Here is a 21,893-nt window from a genome sequence, read left to right as displayed (position 1 = left end):
ATAAAAAGCTGAGGGATGGGGTTGGGGAAATGTAACCACTCTCAAATCCATAGACAGAGCTATTGGTGCAAGGACTGACCATCCATGATATAAAAATTATAGTTTTAACCATGGTTTGAGGCTATAGGGGAGAGTGGGGTATGTTGAGCCAAGGGGTTAGTTGAGCCACCCCTTGTTTCTAGGAAACCACACACACAAAATGTATCATGTGACCAAATATTTAGGAAGAGGTTAGCCGGGGCTGACGGTGGCCAACAGCACACCACCGATGTTCTCACTGCCAGAACATTCACACCAATCAATAGATCAGGGTTTGGCTACTTAGCTACATGTACTGTATACGGTTTTCCAAGAACTCATTTCAGAGTGCACCAGTATAGGCCTGCCTGCTTGCTCCATAGCTCTGCTGTAAGGGTGTTGGACAGAGGGAGTGTGCTGGGATGCCAAGAAGCAGGGTCTCAAACAAACTCATAATTGTACTGACTGGAATGGTTTTACATAATAGATTGGTTGATGTGTGTGTGTGTGTGTTATAGGGACTGAGGAATTTCATCCAAATGGACTCAGACCCTTCTTTTATATCTCTTACTTCCTAATAGCAGCAAAAACTAAGCAGAAACCTGAAGGTAACCTTTTCTGTGTATGTGTCAGTTTCATATTCAAGCGTTTTATTCAGTTTATCAGGTCACATTCAAAACAAGGATATGACTAATTAATTTAATCTAATAATTTTCTTCTTTTTAATATTCTGACAAAAAAATGTTCTGGTAATGAATGATTTCAAAAAGCTTAAAGAAGCTTTTATGGAGTCTGAAGGAAGAAACCACATGGAAAAAGTGGTAAGCAAGTTAGGAAAAATTTAAAAAGAATTTCACAAAGTCAAATTAATTTATTGTGTTATAGGTTTCATGAGGCTTGTATCTAAACCAAAGTAGATCGTTTTAAGATTGTTTTATACATTAGCTGGGGTCTCTTAAGCTACAATATGAGGTCTTAAACCTAGCATGAAAGTGCATCCTTGTAGCTGTGTGGGCTAATATAGTCAAAAGTTTTGCCTTGGGGTAAGGTGAGCCAATGGCCACTATGCATAATATGAATAGTATTTGTGTCATGCATATGAACTCAAGATAGTGAATTTGTATTGTTACAGAGCAGATATCATCATGCCCTGTGTATACAAATGTAAAACAAGCAGGGGTCTAGCCCCCCTTGAGGTTCTTGAGAGAGCAGCCAATGAAGTGAGAGAAGGGAAGAAGTCAGCAGCAAGGGATGGAAATAATATTTTGAATGACACTGAAGAGGTACATTGACAATAAAGAAAATGAACATGTACCTGTGCGAGAGGCTATTATAGAGTAGCAGAGGCACACAAGGTCTTATCTGATGACATGGAGTCTGAGCTATCAAGAATCTTGTGGACCAGTTTCATGGGCTTAGTAGCCTCAAATGCAGAGAACTTGCCTAAGAATTGGCACATCGAAACAACATCCCTGTCCCAGAGAACTGGTCAAGAAATGGAAGGGTAAGTGATATTGAACAGAGAGCTCTATATCTGAATATAGGCATACATTAAATATATACAATATACCACACCCCCATTCCATGAATTCAACTTTGACCTACCAGCACCATCACCCACTGTCACAGGACACATGTTTACATGAATTCTGATTATTTCCAGGGATACACAACATCCTGAAATATATGTAGATATCTTTGATAGAAAGAATCCTATATTTCTCTTGATGTAGTAATGATGAATGTAAAAAAGGGCTCAACACACCCCACTCTCCCCTACAGTGTTTGTTAAGTATTACATTGTTTACAAACAATGGAGTAAAACAAGCTTATATTTCGTGTTCTGATGGGGTACGACAGTTAAACTAAGCCCACGAGGCATTTTTAAGTTAGATTCCTCAAGAATCAATGGGTATATTTCATGAATTAAAAAATCCAAATATGGATTTAGCAATCACAGATGGCCCCTTTAAGAGAGTGCACAAAGTGGACATCACACTAGCTCACTACTTCAGCTCCAATCACTGCAGGGCTGTGGGATATGGCAGGGAGCTATGTGCCAAATGATTTCTCCCAGGGCAGTATTTCAAACAGGGGAAGGTTTAAGTGGAGCTAGGCTGGAGTTTTTTACCTATGGTGCTGGGTTCTATGATGGAGTCGAGGTGGGTAGCAGACTGTGAGACTGTAGTCCAGTGAGGTCAGAGGGAGATAGAGGGGAAAGACAACTGGACTAGCAGCAGTTTGCTTCAAGACAAGTCTCTCTCTCGCTCTCTCTCTCTTTCTCTTTGTGCATGTGTGTGTGTGTGTGTGTGTGTGTGTGTGTGTGCATGTGTAGTATAGAGAATTCTAAAGTTGTGCACTTTGTCTTCTTGTCCTCCCACTACCATTCCCTTCTCCTCTCCTCTCCCCCCCCCCATCCCCCTGTCCTCTCCTCCATTCCGGTCCCCTCATCTAAATCATGTGGCAGACCACCTCAGGAGAGAAGATGCGGGACTTTGCCAAGACGCTGAAGAACAAGTTCCGGTCGAAGCAATACTTCAGCAAGCACCCTCAGCGGGGCTACCTGCCTGTCCAGTCGGTGCTGGAGGCCGAGAGCTCTGAGACGTGAGTCATAACCCTGTAGAGACAGACTGGCACAGAGAAGACGGGAAATGATTTGACAGAGAGAGGGAGACTGCTTATATATGACAGCCATTCAGTAATACATTTTCCAATAATATTACGATGTAAGCTTTGTTTGCAATATTCTATGATGTTGAGGGGAAAAGGGCACTTCTGTTTTGGTGCGGTTGGTTGTACATGAGGGGGATTCAATACGTGTTTAAGAAGTAGACACACACACACACACACACACACCAGAAAGTACCAGTACTAGAGGTATTGATGATGGTTTTCTGTGTTTTACCAGGCCGTGCTCCTCTCCCAAGCTACCCCATGCAGACACACACAGCAGAATTGAGCACTTCGCTAGCAGGTAGGGTGTTATACACACATACACACACACACACACACCGCAGTCCAAAATAAATACTCACGTCCTACCCTACCCCATTGCTTAACTCCTCTGCTCACTCCAGTACAGAACCATCTGTCTCCTTCCCTCCTTCCATTCTCCTCACCGTCCCCAGTTCTCTCTCCACAATCTGATGAAAATATCGATCTGGCTGCATCTTGGTCTGAGCTTTGACTTGAGTGGAGACTGTTGTGCCCAACGGGTATCCTTTCTCTCTCTCTCTTTTTCTCTTTCTCTCACACACACACACACACACACACACACACACACACACACACACACACACACACACACACACACACACACACACACACACACACACACACTGAGAAGGGTGCAGTATGTTTGGTCTGGGGTGAGCAGGGGTCACCTGGCTGTGGATGCCTGGTGGCATGGTATAGCAATGTGACAGGGCACTGGGTCCATTGGGCACCTGGTGGATGCCAGGGCAGATCAGCGTCTGTCTGACAGGGTTACAGAGAGGGCACAGCCAGGGCATGGCAGAGCAGTCCCTCACCCAGGGCAGTCATGCCGATAGCAGAGCGGAGCAGGGCATAGATCACTGCACTCTGTGTGTACAGTACAGTACAGTGCCTTGCAAAAGTATTCATCCCCCTTGGCGTTTTTCCTATTCTGTTGCATTACAACCTGTAATTTAAATGGATTTATATTTGGATTTCATGTAATGGACATACACAAAATAGTCCAAATTGGTGAAGTGAAATGAAAAAAATAACTTGTTTCAAAAAATTCTAAAAATATAAATAATGGAAAAGTGGTGTGTGCATATGTATTCACCCCCTTTGCTATGAGGCCCCTAAATAATATCTGGTGCAACCAATTACCTTCAGAAGTCACATAATTAGTTAAATAAAGTCCACCTGTGTGCAATCTAAGTGTCACATGATCTGTCACATGATCTCAGTATATATACAGCCACCAATTGTGCAAGTTCTCCCACTTAAAAAGATGAGAGAGGCCTGTAATTTTCATCATAGGTACACGTCAACTATGACAGACAAATTGAGAAAAAAAAATCCTGAAAATCACATTGTAGGATTTTTTATTAATTAATTTGCAAATTATGGTGGAAAATAAGTATTTGGTCACCTACAAACAAGCAATATTTCTGGCTCTCACAGACCTGTAACTTCTTCTTTAAGAGGCTCCTCTGTCCTCCACTCGTTACCTGTATTAATGGCACCTGTTTGAACTTGTTATCAGTATAAAAGACACCTGTCCACAACCTCAAACAGTCACACTCCAAACTCCACTATGGCCAAGACCAAAGAGCTGTCAAAGGACACCAGAAACAAAATTGTAGACCTGCACCAGGCTGGGAAGACTGAATCTGCAATAGGTAAGCAGCTTGGTTTGAAGAAATCAACTGTGGGAGCAATTATTAGGAAATGGAAGACATACAAGACCACTGATAATCTCCCTCGATCTGGGGCTCCATGCAAGATCTCACCCCATGGGGTCAAAATGATCACAAGAATGGTGAGCAAAAATCCCAGAACCACACGGGGGGACCTAGTGAATGACCTGCAGAGAGCTGGGACCAAAGTAACAAAGCCTACCATCAGTAACACACTACGCCGCCAGGGACTCAAATCCTGCAGTGCCAGACGTGTCCCCCTGCTTAAGCCAGTACATGTCCAGGCCCGTCTGAAGTTAGCTAGAGTGCATTTGGATGATCCAGAAGAGGATTGGGAGAATGTCATATGGTCAGATGAAACCAAAATATAACTTTTTGGTAAAAACTCAACTCGTCGTGTTTGGAGGACAAAGAATGCTGAGTTGCATCCAAAGAACACCATACCTACTGTGAAGCATGGGGGTGGAAACATCATGCTTTGGGGCTGTTTTTCTGCAAAGGGACAAGGACGACTGATCCGTGTAAAGGAAAGAATGAATGGGGCCATGTATTGTGAGATTTTGAGTGAAAACCTCCTTCCATCAGCAAAGGCATTGATGATGAAATGTGGCTGGGTCTTTCAGCATGACAATGATCCCAAACACACCGCCCGGGCAACGAAGGAGTGGCTTCGTAAGAACCATTTCAAGGTCCTGGAGTGGCCTAGCCAGTCTCCAGATCTCAACCCCATAGAAAATCTTTGGAGGGAGTTGAAAGTCCGTGTTGCCCAGCGACAGCCCCAAAATGTCACTGCTCTAGAGGAGATCTGCATGGAGGAATGGGCCAAAATACCAGCAACAGTGTGTGAAAACCTTGTGAAGACTTACAGAAAACGTTTGACCTGTGTCATTGCCAACAAAGGGTATATAACAAAGTATTGAGAAACTTTTGTTATTGACCAAATACTTATTTTCCACCATAATTTGCAAATAAATTCATAAAAAATCCTATAATGTGATTTTCTGGATTTTCTTTTCTCATTTTGTCTGTCATAGTTGACGTGTACCTATGATGAAAATTACAGGCCTCTCTCATCTTTTTAAGTGGGAGAACTTGCACAATTGGTGGCTGACTAAATACTTTTTCCCCCCACTGTACACCTGTTCTGAAAGGCCCCAGAGTCTGCAACACTACTAAGCAAGGGGCACCACCAAGCAAGCGGCACCATGAAGACCAAGGAGCTCTCCAAACAGGTCAGGGACAAAGTTGTGGAGAAGTACAGATCAGGGTTGGGTTATAAAAAAATATCAACAAATGTGAACATCCCACGGACCACCATTAAATCCATTATAAAAAAATTGAAAGAATATGGCACCACAACAAACCTGCCAAGAGAGGGCCGCCCACCAAAACTCACGGACCAGGCAAGGAGGGCATTAATCAGAGAGGCAACAAAGAGACCAAAGATAACCCTGAAGGAGCAGCAAAGCTCCACAGTGGCGATTGGAGTATCTGTCCATAGGACCACTTTAAGCTGTACACTCCACAGAGCTGGGCTTTACGGAAGAGTGGCCAGAAAAAAGCCATTGCTTAAAGAACAAAATAAGCAAACACGTTTGGTGTTTGCCAAAAGCCATGTGGGAGACTCCCCAAACATATGGAAGAAGGTACTCTGGTCAGATGAGACTAAAATTGAGCTTTTTGGCCATCAAGGAAAATGCTATGTCTGGCGCAAACCCAACACCTCTCATCACCCCGAGAACACCATCCCCACAGTGAAGCATGGTGGTGGCAGCATCATGCTGTTGGGATGTTTTTCATCGGCAGGGACTGGGAAATGATGGATGGTGCTAAATACAGGGAAATTCTTGAGGGAAACCTGTTTCAGTCTTCCAGAGATTTGAGACTGGGACGGAGGTTCACCTTCCAGCAGGACAATGACCCTAAGCATACTGCTAAAGCAACACTTGAGTGGTTTAAGGGGAAACATTTAAATGTCTTGGAATGGCCTAGTCAAAGCCCAGACCTCAATTCAATAGAGAATCTATGGTATGACTTAAAGATTGCTGTACACCAGCGGAACCCAACCAACTTGAAGGAGCTTGGTGGGGTGAATAGTTTTGCACGCTCAAGTTTTCTGTTTTTCTGTCTTATTTCTTGTTTGTTTCACACATAAAAAATTGTGCATCTTCAAAGTGGTAGGCATGTTGTGTAAATGAAATGATACAAACCCACCAAAAATCTATTTTAATTCCAGGTTGTAAGGCAACAAAATAGGAAAAATGTCAAGGGGGGTGAATACTTTCAAAAGCCACTGTATATGTTTGTGTGTGTGTGTGTTTAGTCATTGTATTCACTCTCTTTCTTATCTCCCAGTCAATCATATCCATTATTTCCATTGACTGAAATGATATGCTTCTGTTCCACAGTCCTCTCACATTTACAGTTTATTCAGAAAGTATTCAGACCCCTTGATTTTTTCCACATTTCGTTACGTTACAGCCTTATTCTACAATGTATTCAGTAAAAAGAATCCTCATCAATCTACACACAATAGCCCATAATGACAAACCGAAAACAGGTTTTTAGAAATTGTACCAAATTTATTTAAAGAAAATAACGGAAATATCACATTCAGAGACTTGTCCCAAAGCTACTACTGCATTGTAGCAGAAATACCTTATTTACATACACTACCGGTCAAAAGTTTTAGAACACCTACTCATTCAAGGGTTTTTCTTTATTTTTTACCATTTTCTACATTGTAGAATAATAGTGAAGACATCAAAACTATGAAATAACACATATGGATTAATGTAGTAACCAAAAATGTGTTAAACAAATCAAAATATATTTTATATTTGAGATTCTTCAAATAGCCACCTTTTGCTTTGATAAGTATTCAGACCCTTTGCTATGGGATTCGAAATTGAGCTCAGGTGCATCCTGTTTCCATTGATCATCCTTGAGATGTTTCTACAACTTGTTTGGAGTCCACCTGTGGTAAATTCAATTGGACATGATTTGGAAAGGCACACACCTGTCTATATAAGGTCCCACAGTTAACAGTGCAAAAACCAAGCAATGAGGTCGAAGGAATTGTCCGTAGAGCTCCGAGACAGGATTGTGTCGAGGCACAGATCTGGGTAAGGGTACCAGGAGCTTCGGGACAAGTCTCTGAATGTCCTTGAGTGGCCCAGCCAGAGCCCGGACTTGAACCCAATCGAATATCTCTGGAGAGATCTGAAGATAGCTGTGCAGCGACGTTCCCCATCCAATCTGACAGAGCTTGAGAGGATCTGCAGTGAAGAATGGGAGAAACTCCCCAAATACAGGTGTGCCAAGCTTGTAGCGTCATACCCAAGAAGACTCGAGGCTGTAATCGCTGCCAAAGGTGCTTCAACAAAGTGCTGAGCAAAGTGTCTGAATACTTATGTAAATGTGATATTTCCGGGGGTTTTTTTGTAATACATTTGCTAAAATCTCTAAAAACCTTTTTTTGCTTTGTCATTATGGGCTATTGATGAGGGGGAAAAAACTATTTAATCAATTTTAGAATAAGGCTGTAACGTAACAAAATGTGGAAAATTTCAAGGGGTCTGAATACTTTCCGAATGCACTGTATTAGTCTTCTGCCAATTAGACTCATTAATGTTCTCTCTCTCTTTCTCTCTCTCTCTCTCTTTTGCGTTCGCTCTCTCTCTCGCACTCTCTCTCTCTCTTCCGCTCTCTCTCTCGTATTCTTTCTAGCCCTCTCTCCCCTCACTCTTCAAAAATACATCAAATGAGGGACTATATATATATATATATATTTATTCACCCCCCTCCCCTCTATCATTGTCCCGTCACAAAGTAATGAAAAATCTCATTAATATCAAAACCTGGATGTCAGAACTGCCATACAGCTTTATTAAAGGTCCCTGAGGCTGTCCTCACAGAATAGTGTTTGTCTCTCCATTCAGTCAAATGAGGGGGTGTTCATGTTAATCCAGGGTAAAAATATGGTGTCCCAGAGGAGGACTGTGGGTATTTGATGTTTTGGTTGTCTCTTAAGGGCCAGATTTGCTGGCGCATCACACACGTGCACCGAGGTGCCAGTGGAGTGCTCTCCTTTCATCATCAGTACAGACTCCAGTTCTGAGAGAGGGATGGAGAGAGGGAGGGATTGAGGGAGAGATGGACGGGGCAAGGGAGGGAGGGACTCACTCACAAATTCCCTCATCTTCAGGACTGTCCTGAGGACAAGGGCCAAGTCTACAGCTCTCACACAGAATACACACATGTATACATATAGACACACAGCCTCATTCTCACAGTTTCACTCTCACAACTCACATACAGATTCACACACACACACTCACACATTTATAACCATGTGACCCCACCATGCCCCCCTTTCACCCTCCAGTCCCCTTGGGGGTTAGTGAGCGTCTCCATCCCCCCTGCCGTAGTCCCTAACTGGGGTGCGGGTCACTCTCCTCTCTACCCTGCCTTCTGGTCCTATAACAACCCTCGAATTAATGACCTGACTGATTGAATAAAGGGCTGTCAGCCATAGAGGCCAGGTCTGGCCACAGTGAGTGTGGATGCCCTGTACGCTCTCTTTCTTGGTGGGAGGGGCATAAGGATGTAATATAGATCCCTCTGACAAGCTCTTCATCACTCCATTCTCATCCCTCCATTCTCATCCCTCCATTCTCATCCCTCCATTCGTCCATTAGTAGATGAGTTTTGGTGGTGGTGGTGGTTTGTTTGTGTGTGTGTCTGTGTGTGTGTGTGTTTGGGGAGCTGGAGTAGCATGAGGCACTTAGCACATTTCATTAGTATCTCTGGCGGAGTCTGTATGTGTCTGATGGTTCCAACACAGCCCTCCTGGCAGCGCCCTCAGAAGGCCATTCCCACTGCTGAGAGAGTGAAGTGTCGCTAAAAGCAAACTTCTCCCTATTCAATTGCCTGGTAAAACGGGAGGAGGGGGATAACAGTTTGTAGCAGTGTCGTAGCTGTCCATGGTGCTGAAAAATGTACAGTCCCTATCAAAGGTGCTGCACTGCCAATCGTCAACCACATTGTAACAGGGTTGAAGGAGAAGAGCAGTGTGGTAGCTGTCCATGGTGTTGAAATACTGCGCTACTGTACTGAATAGCTCTTCTTGGAAGGAAAACCTCTCCTCTTTCTAAGATAAGATCAATCTGTTGTTTTTGCTCTTGACGTCTTTTACTACAGAGTACCTACCTTTCATCTCTCTCTCTCTCTCTCTCTCTCTCTCGCTCTCTCTCGCTCTGTGCGTGTGTGTGTGTGTGTTTTCTTGTGGTCCAGGTTGGCGGAGATGGAGAACCAGAATTGTTCCTTCTTCACGGATAGTCTGTCGCCTGATGAGAGTCTGTGAGTACACTGCTACCTCCCCCACACACTGAACCCTTTCATTACAGCCAAGGCCCTGCTCTGAAATATGTAATGTGTGTGTGTGTTTATGAATGAGTGTGTGTGTGTGAGAGAGGGAGTGTATCGGCATGTGTGTACCTGTGTGTATGCCCCTGAGTGTGTGCACACGCATTCAGGGGAGGCTGGGCAATCACATAAAGAAATCAGCAAGTTAATGAAAATGACCCATGGCAATGCATACTCCCCCTTCATCATATAAAAGTCTTTGTGATTAAAGACTGTGGCAGTGGGAGTAAATAGAAAGGGCTGCTGCACAGGAGACCAGAGGAAGGGAAGAATGGTGGGAGGGAGGAGGAGGGAGGGAGTGAGGGAGGCCCATTGAAATACCACAGAACATGATAAGAGCCAGAGGCTGGCTGAAACAAAAACTGGAGGGTGGGGGGAGAAGGGGGCGAGAGAGGTAATCAGGTGAACCCCTCACTAAGGAATGCTATAAACCAACTCAATTCATGAAAGGGCCTGGTCGCTGAGGTGTTGGCCCTGATCAAAGGCTTTGGCTGAGAGAGAAAGAGTGTTTTGGGGGTGAGGCATGTGTGTGTGTGTGTGTGTTTTCATGATGAGCACTCACTTACTGCTATAAAAAAATGAAAATTCCCACAAAGGTAGTGGCCTTGATCAAAGGGTTTACTGTGTGTGTTTTTCATGTCTAGAGAAAGAGAGAGAGTGTTTGTATTTACGTGTGTGTGTGTGTTCATCTGTGTTTCTTTGTTCAAGTCAGTGTGTGTGTATTCATTTCTGTGTATATGTGTGGGTGTGTTCATGTCTGCGTGTGTATGTCTGTATGTGCACGTGTGTATTTGCTAAATAGAGAGGGTAATGTCATGGTGTGTGAGGCTGCTAGTTTAATGTGACTGTTTGTATAGTTGTTCAGTGTGCTGCTGCCTGCGAGCTCTTAGCTCTGTGTGTCTCTGTGCTGTTGGAAGACTATTTTGGGTGCTTTGTTCTTATCAGTAGGGCTACTATTCTGTCTCTACTGCTGAGTCCCCTCTTTCTTATGTCACTCTGTTAGCTTGCTGCCCAGTACTGCTGTATGTCTGGCAGTGCTCTGGCTTCATTATTGTCCTTTATTGCTGCATACCTTTGTCTATGCCACTACTTTTTTGTAGAATTTCTTAAGACTGTCTTGAATTTCTTAAGACTGCCAGTGTGCTTGTGCTGATGTGCGTCTATTCTGTCCGTGTGTCTGTTGCTGCCTGTGTGTCTTTTGCTGTCAGTGTGTCAGTACTGCTCCTCAATACCAATGTGTCTTTGGCGCTTTGCTACTGATTTGCTGTCTGTCCTGCTCTGTGGCTGTGCTGTCTGTCTGCTCTGTACCAGTGTGTCAATGGCTCGGTGCTGCTCTGTGCTGTCCTGTCCTGTCCTGTCCTGTGCTGTCTTGCTGCGGCTCAGTGTGCTGAGTGTCTCCTGTGATGTGTTATGTGGGGGACTCAGGGATGAAGATCAGTACCTCCTGCGTCACTCCAGCCCCGGCGCCCTGGACCAGGACTCCCCCAGTGGACAGCAGATGCTGCTGGCCCACCTGGACTGCCAGGACAAGGACGAGCTGCAGAGAACGCTGGCCCGCCTGGAGAATGAGAACCGGTGAGAAAATAGAACCTTTAGGTTTTAGAACCCTTGGTCTTATAATCTTTAGAATTGGAACCTTTCGGCCTTACAACCTTTTGGCCTCATTTCGGTCGTAGAAACGTTTGGTCTTAGAACCTTTAGGGCTTATTAGCACCTTTAGGACCTATAACCTTTAGGACCTATAACCTTTAGGACATAGAACCTTTAGGACTTAGAGCTGTTAGGTCTTACAACCTTACCATGGCCATCATAATCAATCATCTTATGCTTCTGGCACCAAATTTGAGAACTACACATTGGTAGTGGATGAGGTGAGTGCCGCCAGACAACATTAAGAGACCTAGTTAAAACCACTATGTTATTATGATCATAGGTTACAATGCCTTCCCAAGTCATAAACACACCACACACAGACTACAAAGTGCACCTGTTAAAGCAGTGGCCCATAAAAGACCCGGCTCTTTCATGTCCTCAAAGCATCCACATAATCACAACACAAACAGAACACTGCTGGGAGTCAAATGAAATAAACAAATGAAATAAACAAATCAAAGGTGTCAGATAAAAACAAGATCTATTGACCCTATGATAGGGTGACTAGTGAATAGAGTATACTATTGTATGATACATTAGTGTGATGGGAAATAAAGGGCTTTGGAACACATTACATTTGATTGTTGTATATTGTGTGTCACTAAGTAAACCCTTAAGTCCTTAAATAAAAGTTCAAATGTAGGGGAGAGGTGTCATGGCGGACTGAATACAGCGGTGCAGAATGCCTCAAGATAAAATGTAATATTTAATATCTGTAAGTTTTACTAAATATTAGCACTTCACTCCACATACTCTCTGGAAATAACCTTCAATCTGGATAACAACACAAAACAAATTATAAGACTAGAGAAATGTATCGACCAATATCACCAATACAATCAACACCCAAACATGTCGGAGAGTAAGCTTGGAGAACCAATCCCCAAAAGAAAACGAGACTCCTCGACAGACACAGACGATTTATGCTTTTCACCACCGGGAATGGTAAGTGTAGAAATTGACTTGCTAAAGTCGATAAATGATAAACTGGGCAGACTTGAACTAGTCAGTAAAGACATAAAGGAGTTGAAGGCCAGCCTCGAGATGAGTGACGAAAAAGCTGTGACAATGTAGAAAGAAACAATCAAGCTAAAAGGTACAGTCAATACGATTAAATAAAATGGACGTGAAAGAACTTAAAAAGGAGAACATGTTTCTGAGAGAATCCTTACTTGAAATACAGACTAGGTCTATGAGAGAAAATCTGGTACTTACTGGTATCAAAGAAAAAGAGGGTGAAGATCCCGAAAGTGTGGGGAATTAATGATTTGTTACAGTGCTACAGATCCCAGGCGATACTGTCTACAAAATCAAACTCGAACGTGTACACCGTTTCGGACAGAGATATGAGCGCCCAATCGTTGCAAAATGTGCATTCTTTAAGATAAAATAATAGTTAAAAGCCTGGGTAAAAGACTCGCTGGCATGAATGACCAGTTCCCGAAGGAAATTGCAGAATGGCTCAAAGTTCTGTACCCACTCATCAAGGTTAATAGATTAAAAAGGAAACGTGTAGCTCTCATAGTCAATAAACTGTACATTGATAACCAATTGTTCCAAGACTATTCCATGGCTATTCTAAATATTACAAAGTTCCCATAGAGAAAACAATAAAATACAACAATTGATAAAGAAATAAACTACAAATACACTATACCATTCAAGATAGGAAATGTTGTAAAATAATTAGTATTTGACTTTCTATTTATAGTATTTATAAATAGATAAAATACAGCATTAGAAGAAAGGATAATTATTGAATTAATACATCTTCGAATACAAGGAACTGGAACACAAAAGTACTCAAAATCCTGAAAGGTAGGAATCAACATGGTAGGGATAAAAACAATTTTGTGCAGATATGGGATATACATTTGAAAATAAATAATAAAAATAGTATATTTATTTATTGTCCGAACGGTCCCCTAGACACCCACCTGAGCGACCCATACAGGAGAAATCATTATCTGTTTTATAGGCCTACTGCAAGTAGCCTTCACATAATACCTCATAATGTTTTTTTTACATTTAAGCAAATAATAATCATAATAATAATATGCCATTTAGCAGACGGACAATGTATAAAAAAATAAAAAATAAAAAAAACTAATTTACATATTTATTCAGACCCTTTGCTATGAGACTCGAAATTGAGCTCAGGTGCATCCTGCTTCCATTGTTCATCCTTGAAATGTTTCTACAACTTGATTGGAGTCCACCTGTGGTAAATTCAATTGATTGGACATGATTTGGAAAGGCACACAACTGTCTATATGAGGTCCCACAGTTGAAAGTGCATGTCAGAGCAAAAACCAAGCCATGAGGTCGATGGAATTATCCGTAGAGCTCTGAGACAGGATTGTGTCAAGGCACAGATCTGGGAAAGGGTACCAAAACATTTCTGCAGCATTGAAGGTCCCCAAGAACACAGTGGCCTCCATCATTCTTAAATGGAAGAAGTTTGGAACCAGCAAGACTCTTCCTAGAGCTGGCCACCCGGCCAAACTGAGCAATCGGGGGAGAAAGGCCTTTGTCAGGGAGGTGACCAAGAACCCGATGGTCAGTCTGACAGAGCTCTAGACTTCCTCTGTGGAGATGGGAGAACCTTCCAGAAGGACAACCATCTCTGCAGCACTCCACCAATCAGGCCTTTATGGTAGAGTGGCAAGACGGAAGCCACTCCTCAGTAAAAGGCACATGACAGCCCGCTTGGAGTTTGCCAAAAGGCACCTAAAGATTCTCAGACCATGAGAAACAAGATTCTCTGGTCTGATGAAACCAAGATTGAACTCTTTGGCCTGAATGCCAAGCGTCACGTCTGGAGGAAACCTGGCACCATCCCTACGGTGAAGCATGGTGGTGGCAGCATCATGCTGTGGGGATGTTTTTCAGCGGCAGTGACTGGGAGACTAGTCAGGATCGAGGGAAAGATGAACGGAGCAAAGTAAAGAGAGATCCTTGATGAAAACCTGCTCCAGAATGCTCAGGACCTCAGACTGGGGTGAAGGTTCACTTTCCAACAGGACAACGACCTTAAGCACACAGCCAAGCCAATGCAGGAGTTGCTTCGGGACAAGTCTCTGAATGTCCTTGAGTGGCCTAGCCAGAGCCCGGACTTGAACCCGATCGAACATCTCTGGAGAGACCTGAAAATAGCTGTGCAGCAACGCTCCCCATCCAACCTGACAGAGCTTGAGGAGATCAGTTTTGTATTTGTAACAAATTAGCGAAAATTTATAAAATCCTGTTTTTGCTTTGTCATTATGGGGTATTGTGTGTAGATTGATGAGGGGGAAAATAAAGCTGTAACCTAACAAAATGTGGAAAAAGTCATGGTGGAGGCTCAATCAAGCTAGTCGTCTTGACTACTTTCTTATGTCATTCTCGCTGGCACCAAAAGTTTTAAAAGTGTTGATAGGGGACAGAATGCGGTCGGACCGTCAAAGAATTGGCATGTACATTACTCATACAGAATTTCCACGTGGGCGAGTATATTGCAAATTTAATCAAAGCCTATTGGATGATAACTTTTTTTTAACTAGGACAGAAGAATTTATAACTGACTTTTTCTGACATAACATAGGTACAACAGATCCCCTTATTGTATGGGATACTTTTAAATGTGCCTTTAGAGGCCATGCAATTAAATACTCATCTCTAAAACAAAAGCAATTCAGGTCAAAAGAGTCCATATTAACAAAGGAAATAGAAGGACTAACAGTACAGATAGATAGCAATAAAAACTGTACCATAGAGGCAAAGAATACGTTAGAGGAAAAACAAAAAGAAATGGAGGAACTTATTCAAGAAAGAGCAAGTGTAATATATTATAAAAATAAAGTGAACTGGATGGAATATGAGGAAAAAAGCACCAAATTATTTTTTAATCTTCAACATAGAAATGCTACCTAAAATGATTTACTTAAACTTGTTACAAATGATGGAGTCACCCATGATTCACCCCAAAACATTTTTAAAGAGGAAGCAAAGTACTTTAAGCATATGTTTTCGTTTCAGTCTCCTCCATCTCCACTAACCGAAGTTAATTGTATGGATTTTTTTTCTATGAATAATGTATAATTAACAGCTGTACAGAAAGACTCATGTGAAGGCCAAATTACAGAGGAGAAACTTCTTGATGCAATTAAAGCCTTTAAGTCCAGGAAAACTCCAGGGCTTGATGGCATACCAGTTGAGGTATACCAAAACTTTTTTGATGTACTCAGAGGACCGGTATTAGCATGTTTTAACCACTCCTATAAAAATGGTTGATTATCAGAAGGTTGATTATCAGAAGGTCTGATTTCATTATTACTGAAACAGGACCCAAGTGGTAAATATAAAGATCCAGTCCATTAAAAAATTTGGAAGCCCCTTACACTTCAGTGTTGTAAAAAGGTATTGTCGGATATTATTATTATCAGACAGTTTTTTTTATACATGGATGATACATTGGAGATAATGTAAGACAATTACTGGAAACAATAGAACACCGAAAAATCTGGGAAACCAGGCCTGGTATTCATATCTGACTTTGAAAAGCCTTTTGACAAAGTATGACTGGAATTTATATATAAATGCCTGGAATATTTCATTTGTGGAGAATCTCTTATACAATGGGTTAAAGTTATGTATAGTAACCCTAGGTCTAAAATAGTAAACAATGGTTACTTCTCAGAAAGTATTAAACTATCAAGAGGAGTAAAACAAGGTTTTCCACTATTGGCATATCTATTTTTTATGGCCATCGAAATGTTAGCTATTAAAATCAGATCCAACAATAATATCAAGGGGCTAGAAATCCAGGGCTTAAAAACAAAGGTGTAATTGTACGCTGATGATTCATGTTTTCTTTTAAATCCAAAATGTGGATCCCTCCACAGCCTCATAGAGGATCTAGATATGTTTTCTAACCTCTCTGGATTACAACCAAATTATGATAAGTGTATTATATTACGTATTATGTAAACAGAGTCAAAATTAGATCGAATATGGCCTTTTCCCATTCACTTAATTTGATACCAGAGGCAACCTTCATAGGTATGATTCATCTGAATTATTATCTTTTGTCTTTTCTGCATGTCCCTGACCTTTGGGCCAACACACACACGCACACACACACAAGCGCACACACACATACAGTGGGGAAAAAAAGTATTTAGTCAGCCACCAATTGTGCAAGTTCTCCCACTTAAAAAGATGAGAGAGGCCTGTAATTTTCATCATAGGTACACGTCAACTATGACAGACAAATTGAGAAAAGAAAATCCAGAAAATCACATTGTAGGATTTTTAATGAATTTATTTGCAAATTATGGTGGAAAATAAGTATTTGGTCACCTACAAACAAGCAAGATTTCTGGCTCTCACAGACCTGTAACTTCTTCTTTAAGAGGCTCCTTTGTCCTCCACTCGTTACCTGTATTAATGGCACCTGTTTGAACTTGTTATCAGTATAAAAGACACCTGTCCACAACCTCAAACAGTCACACTCCAAACTCCACTATGGCCAAGACCAAAGAGCTGTCAAAGAAACCAGAAACAAAATTGTAGACCTGCACCAGGCTGGGAAGACTGAATCTGCAATAGGTAAGCAGCTTGGTTTGAAGAAATCAACTGTGGGAACAATTATTAGGAAATGGAAGACATACAAGACCACTGATAATCTCCCTCGATCTGGGGCTCCACGCAAGATCTCACCCCGTGGGGTCAAAATGATCACAAGAACGGTGAGCAAAAATCCCAGAACCACACGGGGGGACCTAGTGAATGACCTGCAGAGAGCTGGGACCAAAGTAACAAAGCCTACCATCAGTAACACACTACGCCGCCAGGGACTCAAATCCTGCAGTGCCAGACGTGTCCCCCTGCTTAAGCCAGTACATGTCCAGGCCCGTCTGAAGTTAGCTAGAGTGCATTTGGATGATCCAGAAGAGGATTGGGAGAATGTCATATAGTCAGATGAAACCAAAATAGAACTTTTTGGTAAAAACTCAACTCGTCGTGTTTGGAGGACAAAGAATGCTGAGTTGCATCCAAAGAACACCATACCTACTGTGAAGCATGGGGGTGGAAACATCATGCTTTGAGGCTGTTTTTCTGCAAAGGGACCAGGACGACTGATCCTGGTAAAGGAAAGAATGAATGGGGCCATGTATCGTGAGATTTTGAGTGAAAACCTCCTTCCATCAGCAAGGGCATTGAAGATGAAATGTGGCTGGGTCTTTCAGCATGACAATGATCCCAAACACACCGCCCGGGCAACGAAGGAGTGGCTTCGTAAGAAGCATTTCAAGGTCCTGGAGTGGCCTAGCCAGTCTACAGATCTCAACCCCATAGAAAATCTTTGGAGGGAGTTGAAAGTCCGTGTTGCCCAGTGACAGCCCCAAAACATCACTGCTCTAGAGGAGATCTGCATGGAGGAATGGGCCAAAATACCAGCAACAGTGTGTGAAAACCTTGTGAAGACTTACAGAAAACGTTTGACCTGTGTCTTTGCCAACAAAGGGTATATAACAAAGTATTGAGAAACTTTTGTTATTGACCAAATACTTATTTCCCACCATAATTTGCAAATAAATTCATAAAAAATCCTACAATGTGATTTTCTGGAGAAAAACATTATCATTTTGTCTATCATAGTTGACGTGTACCTATGATGAAAATTACAGGCCTCTCTCTTTCTTTTTAAGTGGGAGAACATGCACAATTGGTGGCTGACTAAATACTTTTTTCCCCCACTGTATGGACTATGGTGCTTTAGCAGACATCTCACAGCATTTACTATCAAAGCTTATTGTGGCCAGTGTGTGTGTCAGTGAAACTCCCAGCTCTTTAAAATGCTGTCTGCTGATGTCTCTGTCCTCTCTCCTATTCCCAGGGTGCTGCAGGGGGAGTGGCGGCGGCTGAAGTGGAGGCATGAGGAGGCAGCGGCGGCGCCCCAACTGACAGAGGGGGGCGAGGAGGGTCTGGGATCGCCCACGGGGGGCCAGCAGGACGAGGAACTCCTGGCCGAGGCGAGGGCCCTCCGGCAGCACAAGACTCGCCTAGAGACACGAATGCAGATTCTGGAGGACCACAACAAACAGCTGGAGTCCCAGTTGCAGAGGCTACGAGAGTTACTGCTGCAGGTAGGGAGGGAGGAAGGAGAAACAAATGGAAAGTGGTAAGAAAGAGGAGGGAAAGAAAGAAACAGATGGGTTGGAAAAGAGGGGAGGGAGGGACAACTTTAGTAAATAGAAAAAGACTAATGACTTAAACTGCAGGTACAGAGACAGGAAGGGAGGGGGATAGATACCATGAGAGACAGAGGGAAATACCTATGGTAAAGAGAGAAAGCGAGAGGGGGATAGACTCAAGAGGGATTAAGAAGCAGAATGATACGGGACTGAAGCTAAAAGGAAGAGAGAAAGAGGAATAACAAAGATAATGGATGGATTGAGAGAATATATGACACTGCTGTAGAAGTATATGAATGTGCGAATGGGGAAGAGAGAGGGGGAGAGGAAGGACTGAAAGCTAATTTGTACTGCTTCACTAGGGGAGAGAGAGAAAGAGAGAGTGACAGAAAGACATTTCCTCATGTGAAAAGACTTGGAAATTGGTAATAGAGAGCGGAGATTGAAAGAGAGACTGATTTAGTGGGAATAGGGGAATAGGAACAGAGGGACAGAATACCAAACATTCTAAAGTTGTAGATTTTAACTTTCTGTCCACTTCTATGAACCTCCCGACCATATAATGCCAGTCTTTCAATCTCTTCTTAAGAAATAATCATGCACATAAGCTCTTTATATGAGTCAGTTTATAGTTCCAATATGAAGTGATGGAACATGGGAAGTGGTGGAGTGGGGGTGGGTAGTCAACTCTCAGTGTCAACCTCTGTCTTCCTTTGTTCATCGTAGAACTAGGTCTGAATCCCCAGCCAACGCAGCCTTCAGTTTCACTGGAACACTTTGACTTATTTAGTGCATCTACAGCACGTTTACTGTATCCTTCAACCCCAACACATTCCAAGAAACGGTTGTGGTTTTCTGAAGTAGCTGTCAAAATGGGAATTCTGTTGGGATTGATGACACTATTTATTTTCCACCAGCCCAAAGATGACTCGGAGGCCAACGGATCGGAACCTTCGTCCCTGTCGTCTCCGGTGTCAGGGGGAGGCCGTCAAGGGGACGGACCCAGTAGAGAGACCACAGACACAGATGCAACGGGTGAGCTACTAAGACAAATATTCCCAAATAGTAGGTCAGGTCCCACTGGTGGGGTGCAAGTTCCAAGAAATTCCTACTGGATTATTGACTGAAAAAACATTGTTTTGTTCATTCTGTGGGCCACAACAACATTAGTTCAGACAGAATGGAATGATTGAGTGTTCCGTTGTCGCTCATCTCTGGGGCGGCAGGTAGCTTAGTGGTTAAGAGCGTTGTGCCAGTAACCGAAAGGTCGCTGGTTCTAATCCCCGAGCCGACTAGGTGAAAAATCTGTCGATGTGCCCTTGAGCTAGGCACTTAACCCTAATTGCTCATGTAAGTCGCTCTGGATAAGAGCGTCTGCTAAATGACTAAAATGTAAAATCTCTCTGTATGTGACAGGAGATGGAGATGAGGAACAGGACACAGTGCAGCAGCTGCAGGAGGTCATAGAGCAGCTGAGAAATGTCTTCCCTTCAGAACCTGGTGAGCCTCTGACCAAACAGAAACATTAACCTGATGAAAACACTGAGTGGGGGGGTTATTTTGGTGTAAAAGGAGACAAATCAGACGGCGGACATCAAGGTCAGAAAATGTTTTTAATGTCCTAACAGGCTCCTCATACTATTGCTAAGATGTCTAGAATAATGGCTCAAAGGAAAATTATTCCTCTGAGTCTCAGGGTTATATAGTCATTCTGAATGATGTACTGTATACATGCCTCAGTTGGTAGAGCATGGCGCTTGCAACGCCAGGGTTGTGGGTTTGGTTCAGTACGCAAAAAGTATGAAAATGTATGAATTCACTACTGTAAGTCGCTCTGGATAAGAGCGTCTGCCGAAATGTTTAAAATAATTATAATATGAGACTGATACAACTTTTAATTTAACTATGAAGACAGTGATACAAAATGACCTTGAACAGAGGCGGAAACAAGATAAGGAATGTCTGAGGAGTGTCTAGAAAGATAAGCTACACAAGTTCTTATCTCAGTGGGGAAATACAATATACAGTGGGGAAAGAAAGTATTTAGTCAGCCACCAATTGTGCAAGTTCTCCCACTTAAAAAGATGAGAGAGGCCTGTAATTTTCATCATAGGTACACGTCAACTATGACAGACAAATTGAGAATTTTCTTTCCAGAAAATCACATTGTAGGATTTTTAATGAATTTATTTGCAAATTATGGTGGAAAATAAGTATTTGGTCACCTACAAACAAGCAAGATTTCTGGCTCTCACAGACCTGTAACTTCTTCTTTAAGAGGCTCCTCTGTCCTCCACTCGTTACCTGTATTAATGGCACCTGTTTGAACTTGTTATCAGTATAAAAGACACCTGTCCACAACCTCAAACAGTCACACTCCAAACTCCACTATGGCCAAGACCAAAGAGCTGTCAAAGGACACCAGAAACAAAATTGTAGACCTGCACCAGGCTGGGAAGACTGAATCTGCAATAGGTAAGCAGCTTGGTTTGAAGAAATCAACTGTGGGAGCAATTATTAGGAAATGGAAGACACACAAGACCACTGATAATCTTCCTCGATCTGGGGCTCCATGCAAGATCTCACCCCGTGGGGTCAAAATTATCACAAGAACGGTGAGCAAAAATCCCAGAACCACACGGGGGGACCTAGTGAATGACCTGCAGAGAGCTGGGACCAAAGTAACAAAGCCTACCATCAGTAGTTTGCTAGAGTGCATTTGGATGATCCAGAAGAGGATTGGGAGAATGTCATATGGTCAGATGAAACCAAAATATAACTTTTTGTTAAAAACTCAACTCGTCGTGTTTGGAGGACAAAGAATGCTGACTTGCATCCAAAGAACACCATACCTACTGTGAAGCATGGGTGTGGAAACATCATGCTTTGGGGCTGTTTTTCTGCAAAGGGACCAGGACGACTGATCCGTGTAAAGGAAAGAATGAATGGGGCCATGTATCGTGAGATTTTGAGTGAAAACCTCCTTCCATCAGCAAGGGCATTGAAGATGAAACGTGGCTGGGTCTTTCAGCATGACAATGATCCCAAACACACCGCCCGGGCAACGAAGGAGTGGCTTCGTAAGAAGCATTTCAAGGTCCTGGAGTGGCCTAGCCAGTCTCCAGATCTCAACCCCATAGAAAATCTTTGGAGGGAGTTGAAAGTCTGTGTTGCCCAGCGACAGCCCCAAAACATCACTGCTCTAGAGGAGATCTGCATGGAGGAA

General features: G+C 42.7%; 1 protein-coding gene across 1 annotated transcript in view; it reads left to right on the top strand.

Moving 5' to 3' along the window:
• Positions 1 to 21,893, top strand: part of drp2 (dystrophin related protein 2) — a 123,749-nt gene that overhangs the window by 100,851 nt on the left and 1,005 nt on the right. The window contains exons 17-23 of the mRNA XM_041853035.2: positions 2,486 to 2,622; positions 2,927 to 2,992; positions 9,705 to 9,770; positions 11,262 to 11,411; positions 18,370 to 18,619; positions 19,585 to 19,702; positions 20,084 to 20,167. Of these exons, the coding sequence (XP_041708969.1) occupies positions 2,486 to 2,622; positions 2,927 to 2,992; positions 9,705 to 9,770; positions 11,262 to 11,411; positions 18,370 to 18,619; positions 19,585 to 19,702; positions 20,084 to 20,167 (871 nt within the window). The remainder of the gene's footprint in view (positions 1 to 2,485; positions 2,623 to 2,926; positions 2,993 to 9,704; positions 9,771 to 11,261; positions 11,412 to 18,369; positions 18,620 to 19,584; positions 19,703 to 20,083; positions 20,168 to 21,893) is intronic.

The sequence above is a fragment of the Coregonus clupeaformis genome, chromosome 3 (genome assembly GCF_020615455.1).
Source record: "Coregonus clupeaformis isolate EN_2021a chromosome 3, ASM2061545v1, whole genome shotgun sequence".
NCBI classification, from domain to species: domain Eukaryota; kingdom Metazoa; phylum Chordata; class Actinopteri; order Salmoniformes; family Salmonidae; genus Coregonus; species Coregonus clupeaformis.
This window is presented reverse-complemented; position numbering and strand designations above follow the sequence as displayed.